This window comes from Bos indicus x Bos taurus, chromosome 4 (genome assembly GCF_003369695.1).
Source record: "Bos indicus x Bos taurus breed Angus x Brahman F1 hybrid chromosome 4, Bos_hybrid_MaternalHap_v2.0, whole genome shotgun sequence".
NCBI classification, from domain to species: Eukaryota; Metazoa; Chordata; class Mammalia; order Artiodactyla; family Bovidae; genus Bos; species Bos indicus x Bos taurus.
Window position 1 is genome coordinate 37,213,165 of NC_040079.1, and position 15,590 is coordinate 37,228,754.

Genomic DNA, 15,590 nt, shown 5'->3' on the forward strand with positions numbered 1-15,590 from the left:
TATGCAATGTTATGCTGTCTTTATCATTTAATAGGATACCATGAACATTTTTATATTCTGTAATTTCTTCCTTGTAGGGTTCTGACTCTTAGCAAGGTTCTTTGGTTGACCACCACGTTGACTTTCAGATAAGTTAGGGTCCCACAGACTCTATTCATTTTACATGGAAGTCCACAAAACAGGAGAGCAGAATAGAAAATTCATTACTTAATTCATCACTCAGTTTTGAAACCCTGTTATGCTACCTTTGGTCACCTAGTAGCTTACCAAAATATACTTTATCATCTGTCTTCCTTTTCAAGCTTTATTTCCTTATTGCTCCACTTGTTTGCCTGAATCTCCCAAATAAATTCAGTTCAGTTCAGTCACTCAGTCGTGTCTGACTTTTTGTGACCCCATGGACCGCAACATGCTAGGCCTCTCTGTTCATTGACAACTCCCGGAATTTACTCAAACTCATGTCCATCGTGTCAGTGATGCCATCCAACCATCTCATCCTCTGTCGTCCCCTTCTCCTCACACCTTCAATCTTTCCCAGCATCAGGGTCTTTTCAAATGAGTCAGTTCTTCACATCAGGTGGCCAAAGTATGGAGTTTCAGCTTCAGCATCAGTCCTTCCAATGAATATTCAGGATTGATTTCCTTTAGGACAGACTGATCTCTTTGCAGTCGAAGGGACTCTCAAGAGTGTTCTTCAACACCACAGTTCAAATGCATCAAATCTTCGGTGCTCAGCTTTCTTTATGGTCTAACTCTCACATCCATACATGACTACTGGAAAGACCATAGCTTTGACTAGATGGCCCTTTGTTGGCAAAGTAATGTCTTTGCTTTTAATATGCTGTCAAGGTTGGTCATAACTTTTCTCCCAAGGATTAAGCATCTTTTAATTTCCTGGCTGCATTAACCAGATTTTTTAGAGCATCAACTTTGAAGATACAAATAAATGGTCCTCCCCTCCTATGCTAGCACTCCTTTGAAGATGAGTTTTCCTTTCCAGACACCAAGGTCAAGCTGAGTCACCATGCACATGCTAATCTGTCTCTTTGAAATCTTGAAGAAGAGCACCCTTGTCATGTTTGATGTCTGTTCTTTGTTCTGAGAGAAATAAAAATGTCATTGAGGCATCCCAAATGGTGCTGGGTGCCATTGTGAATGTGGTTTCAGATATGTTCCTGCATTACTGAGAACTTGAATTTTCTGAAGGGTATCAAACTCAGGGACACCACCAGTCTTTTTAAAAACTGTTATCTGCTAGCGGCTGCCAGCTGTGACCTTATGGTCTTGGGGGTCACCTTTTATATCTTGCTGGCTCCAGTCTTACTCATTAACACAACAAACTATGGCTTATAAATCTGTGTCACCTGGGCTGTTGCCTTCAGTTTAACTCAAGTAAAAAATTTTTTGTATTCTTGTTAAAGATTGCTTATGGATTATTTGCATCAGCAGGCTGTTGTGTCCCTTTACTAAAGGCTGCAGCTCCTATCAGGTGACCTCTCAATACCAACACCCTGCCGGTCACGTAGCAGTTCCATGTCCCTTCAGGTCTAAAGGGAGAGTGGCTTCGTGCTGCCCTGGCAAAGCTGAAGGGTCGGGGCAGAAACTAGATGGCATGCAAAACTGAAAATATTTCCTTCACAGAAAATGTCTGACAACTCCTATTTTGGAACAATTAAAAAGAACGTTTACATTCATTTATTATACTTGTAGTGCATATCATGTGTTTCTGCAAATTCGAATTTTGACCTATAATGTATGTTTTATGCCTAAATAGCTTACTTTAACATCTCTCATAGAATAGGTTGGCTGGCAATGGATTTCCTCAATTTTGTTTTGTCTGAGAATTCTTCATTTCTCCTGTACTTTTGAAGTATATTTTTACTGAGATGTCCATTTTCTCTTCCATCGCTTTCAAGATTTTATTCCATTGTCTTTTTGAGACTTCCCTGGTGGTCCAGTGCTTAAGAATTATGCTCCCAATGCAGGGAGCCCGGGTTTGATCCCTTGTCAGGGAGCTAGATCCTACATACCACAACTAGATCCTAAGACCCAGCGCAGCCAAATAAATAAATATTTTAATAGATTTTAATTCATTGTTTTCTTGTTTGCATGCTTAATGAAGTGAGTCTACTATTTTTTTCCCATCCAGCTGCAAGCCTCCACCCCCATTCATTTAACTGTTGACCACAAAGGAAATCACATCTCCACACTTCTGTTTCATCAGTTACAAAATGTGACTCATGACAGCACCAATGTCAATGGATTATCTCAAACATGAGAACAATTTACCTAATTAGAACAGTGTCAGAAAGAGTAGCAACTGAATGCATAGCCAATGTGAGGCTTAGCAGATTCACTGCAGAATCCTGGGGAAAAGGATCCTGACTGGAGTGTCTACCTTGTTCTGGGATCATCTAATGGCTCTGGGGGGTCAGAGGCCTGTGCAAAAGGAACTGTGATGGTCAGGCTGTAATACAAACCCTGAGTGCATAGTCAACAGTCACCCCATTCATGGAAGAAAGGGAAAAGAGCCTCATCTCGCTTTCACCACAGTCTGCAGGGAATAACCAGACTCTGAACTTCTTCAGGATGGCCTGAAAGAGTTGAAGGGACATGGGATTTAGGGTCTAAAAAGTCATTTTATTCTGCTACATCTTAAATTACTAGTATTGATATGGAAAACATGAACATTACATTGCATCTGTGTTGTGATGCTGATGTAAGATGCAATAAATATCAATATTTCTGGCACAGGGTGATTTCCTCTTTGAGACTGAGCCATGTAACTTGCAAATAACCTCTGGATAGTTAAAAAAAAAAATCATACAAGACTCACTTTCCTTAGTGGGAGGCTTAGGCAGGGCTCCCAGCTGTGCAACGCCTGTGGCTGCCTGCGTTGAGGATGTGGTGAGCACAGATCTGGTGATGGTTCTTGTGTGTATTATCCAAGAAACTCCCACACTGTGGGCAAGCAACCAGCCGGCACAGTAGTATGTGGCCTCATCTTCTTTCTCTAAGAAACTTATTTTCAAGGTAGAAGTGGAAGAGGGTTTATCTTTTCTGGCCTCAAGCTTGTTTTTCTTCCCTCCTAAGTCGTTTAGCGCAGGGGCATCTAAGACAAAAAGTAGCTGTTCTAAACCTTGATCTGGTTTTTGCCGGTACCAGTGGATGTAATCTTTGCTAAAGTCCTTAGAGAACACCTTGCAAGACATAATTATACTCTTTTCTCTTGTTCCAGTAACTGATACTTCAGTTTGCACCAAAGTTAATTGCCCAAGGCCAACTGCAAGCAAAGAAGAGAAATTCCCATAAACAAAAGACATGTGAAGAGGCAACAAGAAAGACCTTCTTCAGTCTCTCCTGTAGACTGAAATGACTGAGAAAGCAACTCACAAGACCAGAGGGAGGAGAAGAGGACCGCTTCCAGGAATGCCATCTCGTCACCAGACTGACTCCCAGGGAGGAGGTAAAAAAGGCAAGGTCTGTTGGAAGGAAGTCTCAGGCCAGTGGCAGGGGAGTGGGCCTGGATCTTGTGTCCCAGAGGAAGAGGTGGATCTGGTGGTATGGTTGTCTGGGGTTCTTCATAATCTGCAACAGATATGAGCAGCTGTGGTTTCACAGGGGTTTCCTGCCCCTAAGTCCTGGGCAGACGGTTTAAGAGAAGGATGATGATCCGGACAGACAACCCAGAGATAAATGCGTATACTTGAGAGTGGGGCTACTCTCATAGCTGCTCAGCTCATCTCCCTGAAATTCCTCTAGTAATGTTGCTGCAGAAATAGAAAGACGTCCCTGCTGTGTTCTTTCTCTATGTCTGTCTTTCTGTAAATGGTTGGTGATCCAGGACTTGTGTATAAAACCTGACCTTTATTTTTCTGTAACGCTACAGAAAACCATCAGACTTTAGAACATCTTCTTGACATAATTTAATATGCTACAGACACAAGCACTGGAATATTTTTGAGTTTTTTTTCTAATTAATTGAGATGTCACCATGCAAATTACCATCCAGAGAAATTACACTTTGTTTACAATCTGGGTGCCTTCAAAAAGGGACTACATTGCAATTTCTTGTGGATCTTTAAGACAGAGCAGTCTGTGGAAATCAGCTTCTACTCAACCTGGACCTGAGAACAGTTTCATGAGCATTATGTCACACGCAGGAGTATTTTAAAAGCAATGTTCTGTTAAATATGCAGTGATAACCTTTAAAATTAATATGGCATCTAATATGTATTGAGGACTTTCTAGTCATCAGGCATGGTTCTAAATGTTCTCATATTATTTTATTTAATCTTCTTCACTATCCTGGGAGGTAGCTGTTATGAATATCTCCATTTGACAAAGGACAACAGTGGCAAACAGACTCATTTAAAGACATGGAGCTGGTAAATGTGGGAACTCCTATAAGCAACCATTATTTATTAAAGGAAATGGGTAAAATAAGATGTAAAGAGGACAAAAAAGCACAGATCATTTACTTTGAAAATTTCTCTGCATTTGTATGGCTAGCGATCAGATTGATGGGTATTATTTATACATTTAGGTGGAATTTGCATTTTTAGCTCTATATTCTCGTTTGGTTATCTTCTGATTGTAAGCAGCACAGCTTTTTACATATAATTTTATTTATTTATTTATTTTTGGCTCTGCTGTGTCTTCATTGCTGCTCAGGCTTTTCTCTAGTTGCTGAGAGCGGGGGCCACTCTCTAGTTGGGGCGTGCGGACTTCTCATTGTGGTGGCTTCTTCTGTTGCAGACCTCGGGCTCTAGGGAGCATGGGCTTCAGTAGTTGTGGCTCTCAGGCTCTAGAGCACAAGCTCAGTATTTGTGGCACACGGGCTTTGTTGCTCCATGGCATATGGGATCTTCCCAGATCAGCAAAGGAACCCTGCATTGGCAGGTGGATTCTTTACCACCTAGGCACCAGGGAAGCCCCAGCAACATAGTTTTAAATAATTTATGTGATATTATTTTTAACTATTAATAGTTATTTTTAATGACTAAAGAAAATTAAACAATTTCCAATACCACTTACCCCATCTGCCATGGGCTGAATTATTTAAGCTTCTTTTGCCTCACTTTCCACAGGTGCACCTTGCCTGCATACATATCTTTTTTTTTTTAATTTCCTAACTTTAAATTTGTTTGTTTATTTATATTTTTGGCCACACAGGCTCTGTAGTTGCCCCACAGCATGTGGAATCTCAGATGCCTGACCAAGAATCAACCCCTTGTTCCCTGCATTGGAAGGTGGATTCTTAACTACTGAAAACTTTGTTTTCAACGGCTGCATAGTTTTCTATCATTTGAACACAATGTAAATCTTTCCCTGTTATTCACCGTTTATCCTGACATGTAAGAAGCTGCTGGAGAATTCTCCTCTAAGATCTGATACAGAGGGCCCTACTATGGACATCCCATTACTGCTTTATGGGGTGCTTTTAATTAGTCAATGAGCCATCATGTGAAGAAGGGAGCAGAAGTAAGTTGACAAGCTTGTCTTCAAGTTCCTGTCTCAAAAGGGCTTATGTTCTCAGCCCATTTGTTTCTCTCAGGTCTGGGTCTCTACCTTAGCTTGTGTTCGAAGTTTAGGTAAACAACAGTGCCCTATTTAGTTTCAAGAAATCAACTGTAGCCTGCACTGAGTGTATCCGATCGATAGAAATTAACTGGACAGGCAATCACAGAAGATTACCTGCATCAGAGGTAGAAGGAGAAAGGCTGACAGTCTGATTCTATGTCAGTCTTTCCTGTGAGTCCTCCCTTTTTTTCTTTCAAAGGCCTCCCTGAATTAGAAAGGGAACTGGAGTCTTAAGTAGAGGGGGTCATGGGGATGACTATGTCGCCATGACCTTGGAAATTATCGAATAAATAAGGGAATACTCATGGCATAGATGCAAAGTGATATCCACGGGGTGCCTGGTATATGCTGTATAAGAAGTGTGGATTGCAAAGTAGTTCTCCTTTGTTTCACAATGATTTGAAAGGTGGCAACACAAAACAATAGAATTTTTATTGTTTTCAAATACTTTAGAAAATAAATTGATAACTTACTGGCATTTCATGTATTCTTTGAAGACTGCTAATGATTCAAATGCTGCTCACAAGATTCAGCATAAAATAGTAAATTGTGCCAGTGAATGTTCCACAAAGGTGAGTTTTGTTTTCTCCATGGAGGTAGGAATGACACATGGCACTTCTTTTTATCCCCTTAGAATGAGGAGGACAGACTCCAGAGCTACATACCCTGGATCCAACCCTATTCTGCCAAGTACCAGCTGTGTGACTTGAACAAGTCCCTGAGACACATAGGGTCTCATTTTCCTAATGAGTCAATGGGCTTTATACTAATAACAGAAGTCTCACGGGTTGTTATGAGAGTTAAGGGGCTTCTGCAACAAAAGAAACCACCACAAGAAGTCCGCACGCCAGAACTAGAGAGTAGCCCCTTCATCTACCCCAGTATCCTAGTTCACTTAAAGAATTGCAATTCTTAAACATTTCAGTGTGATCTCATAGTCCAGATCATCAACATGGACATCTTGTCTTAGGCTAATCATTACAGTTAAATTCTCTACACTTTCATTTTAGTTGTGAAACAGACTAATTACACTTACACTTACAGCATTTCTGTCTTAAGTATATGTCGTAATAATGGCACATGGTAATACCCTCTTTCAACCTGAAGCTTGCCCACATACAGAAGTCTCTGGATTGGGAGATGATGAATGGTAGCACAGCCTGTGTTCCCTCAGACAAGATTTCAATTCATAGAAATACAGTGTCCAAAAAAAAAAAAAAAAAAAAGCTTTGGAAGCACAGCTTTTGGGGTCCTCTGGAAGATCATGTGCAAGCGTGATCCAAGATGACTTCCTAGAAAGCTCAGGAAGTGCTGCAGATGAGGTGAGGTTGAGGCAGGGAGCCCAGATGGGGAACTGGTGTTTGGTTGCTGCTGGTGGGAAGGATGTGGGTGGGCACAGACCCAGGGAGGGGATCTTGTATGGGTTATCTCCACAGTTCTAGTACTGTGAGTCCCAGCCAGCACAGTAGTAAATGCCCACATCTTCTTTTTCTATGAAATTTACCGTAAGGGTCGAAGTGAACATTCGAGCATCTTTTCTTGCCTCAATTTTGTTCTTCCCATCTACTTGATTTCGAGCTGCAGTTGTGATTGAGGTCACATAAACCAGATGCTCCAAAACCTGATTCAATTTCTGCCGGTACCAGTGAACAGTGTCTGATTCAAAATTTGTGCTCTCTATCTTGCAATGTATGTCAATACTTTTCTTTGCTTCTGTGGAAAGGGAGATCTGGGCCTGCTCCACTTTTGATAACCCATGTCCAACTGTAAATAAAAGAAGAGAATTTCTAATGAACATCTGATAATGTAAAAAATATCCAAGAATCCTTTGCTCATTCTTCTAAAGTGAAATGGTCAGGGAGTGACTCACAAGTCCAGAAGGAGAAAAATGTGAATGCTTCCAATGGTGACATCCTGTCTGCTGGGCTGTGTGCTCAAAGAGAAGGCAGGAAGGTAGAGACCTGGTGGCTAGATGCCTCAAATCATGGAAGGGCGTGGCCTGAACCAAGAAGGGGAAGGAAGTGGATGGTCTAGCGGGTCCTTGGGCTCATTGGACCTGAGTCTCCTGTTTCCTCTGGTTTTCCCACTGGCCCTGCGGGTCTCAAAAATGAAGCTAGTGGTCACTGGAAGGTTATTTGGCATGAATGTGAAGGAACCATGGAGGAATCTTGATTTCTGTAGAATGAAAATGATTTCTATTTGCCCAGGAGGTAGTTTATGAACACTTTTTCTTAGCATAGTATTTTCAAATATTGCATATTTAATAAACATTGACTTTTATGGTAGCAAATATTTAACGAGCATTTTCTATTTGTTAGGCTATTTTTCTAAATGTTTTTCATCTTACAGCCATCCCATGATATTGATATTGATGTTGGTAGTCCTGATTTAATAGATCAGGAAAATGGGGTTTTTCTCAGGAAAAACGTGGAGTGACATGACTCAACAAAAGTCACCCAGCTCTTAAGTGGGACGTGCTGGGAAAGAGCTTATTGAGGAGATTCAGACAAATAGGATAAAAGTGAAAATAAAAATGCCTATGATCATACTACCAAGACTAACAAGTCTTATCATACAGTGTCTTAATTTCTAGATTTCTTCCTTGAAAATATATGGATATCAATACAATATTATGGATTATAAATATATTTATAAGCCACTCTATGTCTTTTGATTGGTTCATTTATTCTATTTACATTTAAAGTAATTATAGAGGGAAATTCCCTGGTGATCCAGTGGCTAAGACTCCTCATTTCCAATGTAGGGAGCCTGGGTTTGATCCCTAGATAGAGAACTAGATTCCACATCCTGCAACTAAGACTCAGCACAGCCAAATAAATACAGAGTAAAATAAACAAAGTAATTATTGATATGTATGTATTTCTTGCCTTTTCATTAATATTTTTGTGGAGTTTTCCAAAGGTTCATTTTTGATCTTTGCTTCTCCTTTTGCTGTCTTCCTTGTCATTTAATTATTGTCTTTAGTGTTGTTTAAGTTTCTTTCTCTTTTGTGTGTGTCTATTACAGATGTTTGGTTTGTGGCTACCATGAGGTTTATATGTAGAAATCTATATAGAGGAAATTTTAAGCTGCTTATCTCTTCAGCTCAAACACATTTAAACAATCTTTCCTTTTTACTCCACACCCTCATGTTTACTGTTTTTTTAACCTGTTTTGTGTCTTTTTCTTTTTCATTTCCTTAATTGCTTATTGTGGATATAGATGATTTTACTACTTACATCTTTTAACCTTCCTAACAGCTTTATATGTGCTTGATGTACCACTTTTACTGTATATTTGCATTTATCAATGAGATTCTTCCTTTCTTATGCATATTTCTAGTTGTGGACTTTTCTTTGCTACTTAGAGAAGTTCCTGTATCATCTCTTGTAAAGCTGATTTGGTGGGGATGAATTATTTTATCATTTTCTTGTCTCTAAAACTTTTGATATCCCCATCATATCTGAAGGAAAGCTTTCCTGGTGAGAGTATTCCTGGTTGTTAGGTTTTCCCCTTTCATTATTTAAATATGTACTCTCTTCTTGGCTGCAGATTTTCTCCTGAAAAGTCGGTTGAGAGCCTTATGTGTCCAGACACTAATAAGCAAGAGGCAGGATTCCACAGTGACACTTGCCAGGACCAGTGTCCCTGTGGTAGAGCTGGTTTTCCAAAATGGCTGCTGCCAGAATCTAGGCCCTGTGGGTGAGCCCCAGTTGCCTCCTGCCTCTCCAGGAAGCTCACCAACATCAGCAGGTGAATCTCACCCAGGCTCCTTTCATATCAGTGTGCTGCCCTGTGAGATTTTGTGTGCAACCTGTGTGAGTGGAGTGTCAGTATCCCACAGACATCTGACTCTCCCAAAAGTAAGCCTTGCCTGCCTTCAAAGCCAAATGTTATAGGGTCTGGTCATCTAGTACAGGACCCCCAGGCTGGGGTGCCCTATGTGAGACCTAGTACCTGTGTTTCTTGGGGAGAAACTCTGTGATTGTTGTTTTCCTCCTGTTTGTGGGTCATTTATCCTGGGACTTCTCTGGTGGCTCAGATGGTAAAGCATCTGCCTATAATGCGGGAGACCTGGGTTCAATTCCTGGGTCTGGAAGATCCCCTGGAAAAGGAAATGGCAATCCACTCCAGCACTCTTGCCTGGAAAATCCCATGGATGGAGAAGCCTGATAGGCTATAGTCCATGGGGTCGCAAAGAGTCGGACACGACTGAGCGACTTCACTTCACTTCACTTCACTTAGCCTGGCTTATGAGTCTTGTTTATACTGTTCCTTAGCCCCTTCTACCCATCTTGTTGTAGTTCCTTCTTTGTATCTTTATTTGTAGAAGGTCTTTTTTGCTAGTCTTTGGGTCTTTCTCATCAGCAGTTTCTCTGTAAATAGGTGTAATATAGGTGTGCCCATGGGAGGAGATGAGCTCAGGTTCTTCTTAGTCTGCCATCTTCTTTGATCATTCTTTTCATCCAGACTCATTTTGTCTTTCCTTTGGGCCAAGAAACTTCATAGAGTCAGTTTATTTAAAACTCTCTTTCTTAAATTGGTATGAAAGTGAAATTGTTAGTCATTCAGTTGTTTCTGACTCTTTGCTTTCTCCTGGACTGTAGCCTGCCAGGCTCCTCTGTCCATGGAATTCTGTAGGCAAGAATATTGGAGTAAGTAGCCATTCCATTCTCCAAGTGGTTTTCCTGATCCAGGGATCGAACCTGAGTCTCCTGCAGTACAGGCAGATTCTTTACAATATGAGCCACCAGGGAAACCCAAACTGGTAGAGATGATCTTATTTACAAAGCATAAATAGAGACACAAAAGTAAAGAACAAATGCATGGCCATCTAGGGGGAAAGGGAGATGAATTTGGAGATTGAGATTGACACTTACACTATTGCGATTATGTATAAAACAGATAAATAATGAGAACCCTATTTAGCAGAGGAAACTCAGTGCTCTATGGTGGCCAAAAAGGAGAAGGACATCCCAAAAAGAGGATATATATGGATAGGTATGTTTGATTCACTTTGCTGTATAGCCAAAACTAGCACAACATTATTAATCAACTATACTAAAATACAAATTTTAAAACACATATAGGAGCCTGTGGTGGTGGTTTAGTCACTTAGTCATGTCTGACATTTTGTGACCTCATGGACTGTGGCCCACCAGGCTCCTCTGTCCATGCAATTTTTCCGGGCAAGAATACTGGAGAGGGTTGTCACTCCCTTCTCCAGGGGAATCTTTCTGACCCAGGTATTGAACCCCTGTCTCAATGCATTTCAGACAGTCTCCTGCCTGGCAGGCAGAGTCTTTACTGACTGAGCCACCAGGGAAACCTATAGGGGATGGGTAGATTATTTTTGTCTGTAATAAGCAACAGTTTCTCCACTAAAAAAACTGTCATGGTGATAAGCAGTATAGGTCAGGATGTAATCAAAATATAAGAACACCAGAAATGGGAGAGGAAAGGCTGAAGGCTCATATATCCATATTCTTGCAAGAAACCTGCTACAGATACTACTATTAGAAAATAAGAAATTTGTATTGTTTTACATTGAAAAGCCAATAGATAATTTATTGAGATTTTACTTATTCTGAGAAGATACCTACTATTCCAATCCTGGGCACATGCTTTAGCACCTAATAGTAACATGAGTCAGTTAGTGTTCTATGATGCTCAGTACAACCTTGATTGTGGCACTGGGAACAATGGATCCATCCTTTCACTGTCCTTCAATTTGTTATTGCTGTTTAGTCGCTAAATCTTGTGCAATTTATGACCCCATGGACTATAGCCCACCAGACTTTTCTGTCTATGGGATTTCCCAGGCAAGACTATTAGAGTGAGTTGCCATTCCCTTCTCCGGGGAATTTTCCTGACACGGATCAAAACTGAGTCTCCTGCTTGGCAAGCAGATTCTTTACCACTGAGCCACCAGGGAAGCCTGGTCCTTCAGTTAAGAAGTGGTTTCATGTATTAATCAAGAGGAGCTAGATTATCTGGGTCCCTTTCCTGCTCTGTCGACTAGCCATGGACCAGCTGTGTGGTTTGGAGGAGTGATTGAACCACCCGGTACTTTATTTGCCTTGTGAGTCAAATATATTTCATGATAAGAGAAAACATCTTACAGATAATGCAGTTTAAAGGAGCTAATATACGCAAGGCATTGAGAACACTTATAGGGAATTCATTCAGACACACCAATGTTAGTTCTTCTGGTCTTGGCAGGCATTCTCTCTTCTTTTCTGGGTGGGGGGTGGGGGGGGCACATTTTAACCCTTTAGGTTCTCACTCTGGTCCTCAGATTTTCTTTTGTTCTATTTTCATGGGCTTTTCCTCTCTCTGTCTTTTAGCCAGTGCCATCTTGGACTCCTTTTTCTTAGTCTAACTACCTAACAACCCTATGATGGATCCTCGTTCCCCAACCAGGGATCAAAACTGTGCCCCTTCAGTGGAAGCATGAAGTCCTAACCACATGATCAACAGGGAAGTCCCACTTTATCTTTTTTTCACAAGCAGAATCTGAGTAACCAAGGATGATGAACTCATCTAAGCACCCCAGTGACACAGAGTTCTATTCTGATGATATCATGCTGGCAGAATCCTTTTACCCATACCTCTCAAAAAGAGGGCACTTGTTTCATCCCTAATTTATCCTTAATAGTCTAACGTTCACTTGAAGAATTGCAATCTCATCCAGGCTGACACATAACATTGAGCAGAGTTCCATGTGTCTAAGAATAATCTTAAAGACTTAAAGGTAATGTGAAGGATGTATCTACTAAATATATTAACATTTCCCTAGATGTTCTAATAATTAAAATCTTAATGCCTTTGTTATTGACTCTAAAAAAAAAAAAAAAAAGAATTGCAATCCTTAAACTTTTCAGTGTGATCTCACAGTCCAGTTCAAAGCATGGATTTCTTTTCTTTGGTGATTGTTAGGATTAAATTTTCTAGGTGTTTATTTCTTTATTTGTAGAATGAACCAATAATAGTTGTACAGCAGCCTTGTCGTCTTGAGTATGTATCATAATAAAGGAATATGGTAATGCCCTTTCTAAACCTGCCCACATACAGAAGTCTCTGGATGGGAGATGGTGAATGCTGGCACAGTCTGTGTGCCCTCAGTCCTTGGAATTCCCAAGAATTCTATTCACTGGGATACAGTGTCAAATAAAGCCTGAAGGTCAAGGGCAAGTGTGATCCAAGGTGACTTCCTGGAAAGCTCAAGAAGTGCTGCAGATGAGGTGGGGCTGAGGTGGGAAGCCCAGGTGTGAAACTGATTGCTGCTAGTGGGAAGGATGTGGGTGGGCACAGACCCAGGGAGGGGATCTTGTGTGGGTTATCTCCACAGTTACAGTACTGTGAGTCCCAGCCAGCACAGTAGTAAATGCCCACATCTTCTTTTTCTATGAAATTTACCGTAAGGGTCGAAGTGAACATTCGAGCATCTTTTCTTGCCTCAATTTTGTTCTTCCCATCTACTTGATTTCGAGCTGCAGTTGTGGTTGAGGTCACATAAACCAGATGCTCCAAAGCCTGATCCTTTTTCTGCCGGTACCAGTAAACAGTTTCTGATTCAAAATTCGTGCTCTCTATCTTGCAACGTATGTTAATACTTTTCTTTACTTCTGTGGAAAGGGAGATCTGGGCCTGCTCCACTTTTGATAACCCAAGTCCAGCTGCAAGTAAAAGAAGAGAATTTCTAATGAACTTCTGATAATGTAAGAAATATCCAAGAATTTCTTTGCTCATTCATCTAAAGTGAAATGACCAGGGAGTGACTCACAAGCCCAGAAGGATAAAAATGTGAATGCTTCCAGTGGTGACATCCTGTCCGCTGGGCTGTGTGCTCAAAGTGAAGGCAGGAAAGTGGGGACCTGGTGGCTGGACGCCCCAAGTCAGTGGTAAGAGGGCATGGCTGAATAGGGGGAGGAGAAGGAAGTAGCCAGACTAATGTGTTCTTGGGCTGTTAGTTTTGGTTGCAGGCTCCTCAGGCCTGAGTCTCCTGTGTCCTCTGGTCCTTCATTGGCTCTGCTGATCTCAAGATAAAACTAATGATTCCCGGAGGATTATTTGATATGACTGTGAGGGAGCCATGGAGGAATCTTGATTTCTGTAGAATGAAAATGGTTTCTGTTTTCCCAGGAGCTAGTATTTTCCTCAGCTTAGTATTTTCAAATGTTATGTGTTTAATAAACATTGACTTTTATGGTAGCAAATATTTAATGAGCTTTGTCTATCTGTTAGGCTATTTCTCTAAATGTTTTTCTTCTCACAGCAATCACACAATATTGATATTGGTAATTCTGATTTTGTAGATCAGGAAAATGAGGTTCAGAGGACCGATGTTACTCAACAAAAGTCACCCAGCTCTTAAGTGGGATGTGCTGGGAAAGATGTTCATTGAAAAAGTTCAGAGAAACAGGTAAAGATGAAAATAAAAATGCCTGTGATCAATATAGTTGATTCACTTCATTGAATCACTGTTTCTTACCTGTTTTGTGTTAGCTTCTGCTCATGCATCAATAAAATAATTAAAGATATCTGTGATCGTTTTACCAAGACCAACAACTGCTATCATTATGATGTCTTAACTTCTAGATTTCTCCCTTGAAATATATAGATATTAACTTGATATTATGAATTATAAATATATTTAAAATCCACTCTATGTCTTATGATTGGAGCATTTATTCTATTTACATTTGAAGTAATTATTGATACATATGTACTTATTGCCTTTTCTTTAATAATTGTTTTATAAAGTTACTCAATGGTTCATTTTTATTCTTGCCTTCTTTTGCTGTCTTCCTTTTGAATTTATTAATGTCTTTAGTGTTGTGTTTGGATTCCTTTCTCTTTCATGTATTATCTTTTATAGATGTTTGGTTTGTGGCTACCATGAGTTTATATGTAGTAGTCTATATAGAGAATATTTTAAATTGTTTGTCTCTTAAATCAAACCCATTTTAACACCCTTTCATTTTTACTCCACACCCCCATGTTTACTGTTTCTTACCTGTTTTGTGTCCTTTTCTTTTGCATTTCTTCTTCTTCTTGTGAATGTAGACAATTTCACTGCTTTTCACTGTCTTAACCTTCTTCACAGCTTTATGGGTGCTTGACTTACCACTTTTACTGTATTATTTGCCTTTATCAATGAGATTCTTCCTTTTTTATTTTCATATTTCTAGTTGTGGCCTTTTCTTTTCTATGTAGAGATATTTCTGTATTATTTTTTTTTAAAGTTGATTTGGCAGCACTGAACTCTTTTATCTTTTCCTTGTCTTTAAAACTTTTGATAGCTCCATCATATCTGAATGAAAGCTTTTTCTAGATGGAGTGTTTTTAGTTGTAGCTTTTTTCCTTTAATTATTTTAAATATATCATGTCACTCTCTTCTTGCCTATAGATTTTCTCCTGAAATGTCAGCTGAGAGCATTATGGGTTCAGACACTAATAAACTAGAGGAAGGATTCCACAATGATGCTTGCTGGCACCAGTTCCCCAAAACGGCCGCTGCCAGAGTCTGTGTCCTGTGGGCCCACTCCACTTGCTTCCTGCCTCTCTGGGAGGCTCACCGACATCAGCAGGTGACTCTGACCCAGGCTTCTTCCATATTACTGTGGCTGCCTTGTAAGATTCTGTGTGCAGTCTGTGTGAATGGGGTGTCTATATCCCACAGACCTCTGACTCTCCCAAAAGTAAGCCCTGCCAGCCTTCAAAGCCAAACATTATGGGGTTTGGTCATTCTAGTGCAGGACGCCCAGTCTGGGGAGCTCTATGTGGGGCTTGGTACTTGTGTTTCTTGGGGAGAATCTCTGCAATTGCTATTTTCCTCCTGTATGTGGGTCACTTATCCTGGCTTATGAGTCTTGTTTATACTGTTCCTTAACCCCTTCTATCCATCTTGCCGTAGTTTCTTCTTTATATCTTTATTTGTAGGTCTTTTTTGATAGTCTTTGGGTCTTTCTCATCAACAGTTTCTCTGTAAATGGTTATAATAT

At 40.3% G+C, this 15,590-nt stretch overlaps 1 long non-coding RNA gene and 1 gene segment (V, D, J or C); one reads left to right on the forward strand and one right to left on the reverse strand.

Moving 5' to 3' along the window:
- LOC113891297 overlaps positions 1 to 3,478 on the reverse strand; it is a 28,935-nt gene extending 25,457 nt beyond the window's left edge. Inside the window, 2 exon segments of the C gene segment in view lie at positions 2,968 to 3,283; positions 3,394 to 3,478. Of these exon segments, the coding sequence occupies positions 2,968 to 3,283; positions 3,394 to 3,436 (359 nt within the window).
- A 10,143-nt stretch (positions 3,479 to 13,621) lies between these two features.
- On the forward strand, positions 13,622 to 15,176 carry LOC113891298. The gene is made up of 2 exons (XR_003510716.1): positions 13,622 to 14,008; positions 14,996 to 15,176. It is a non-coding gene; the product is annotated as an uncharacterized LOC113891298 (long non-coding RNA).
- Positions 15,177 to 15,590: the final 414 nt, after the last annotated feature.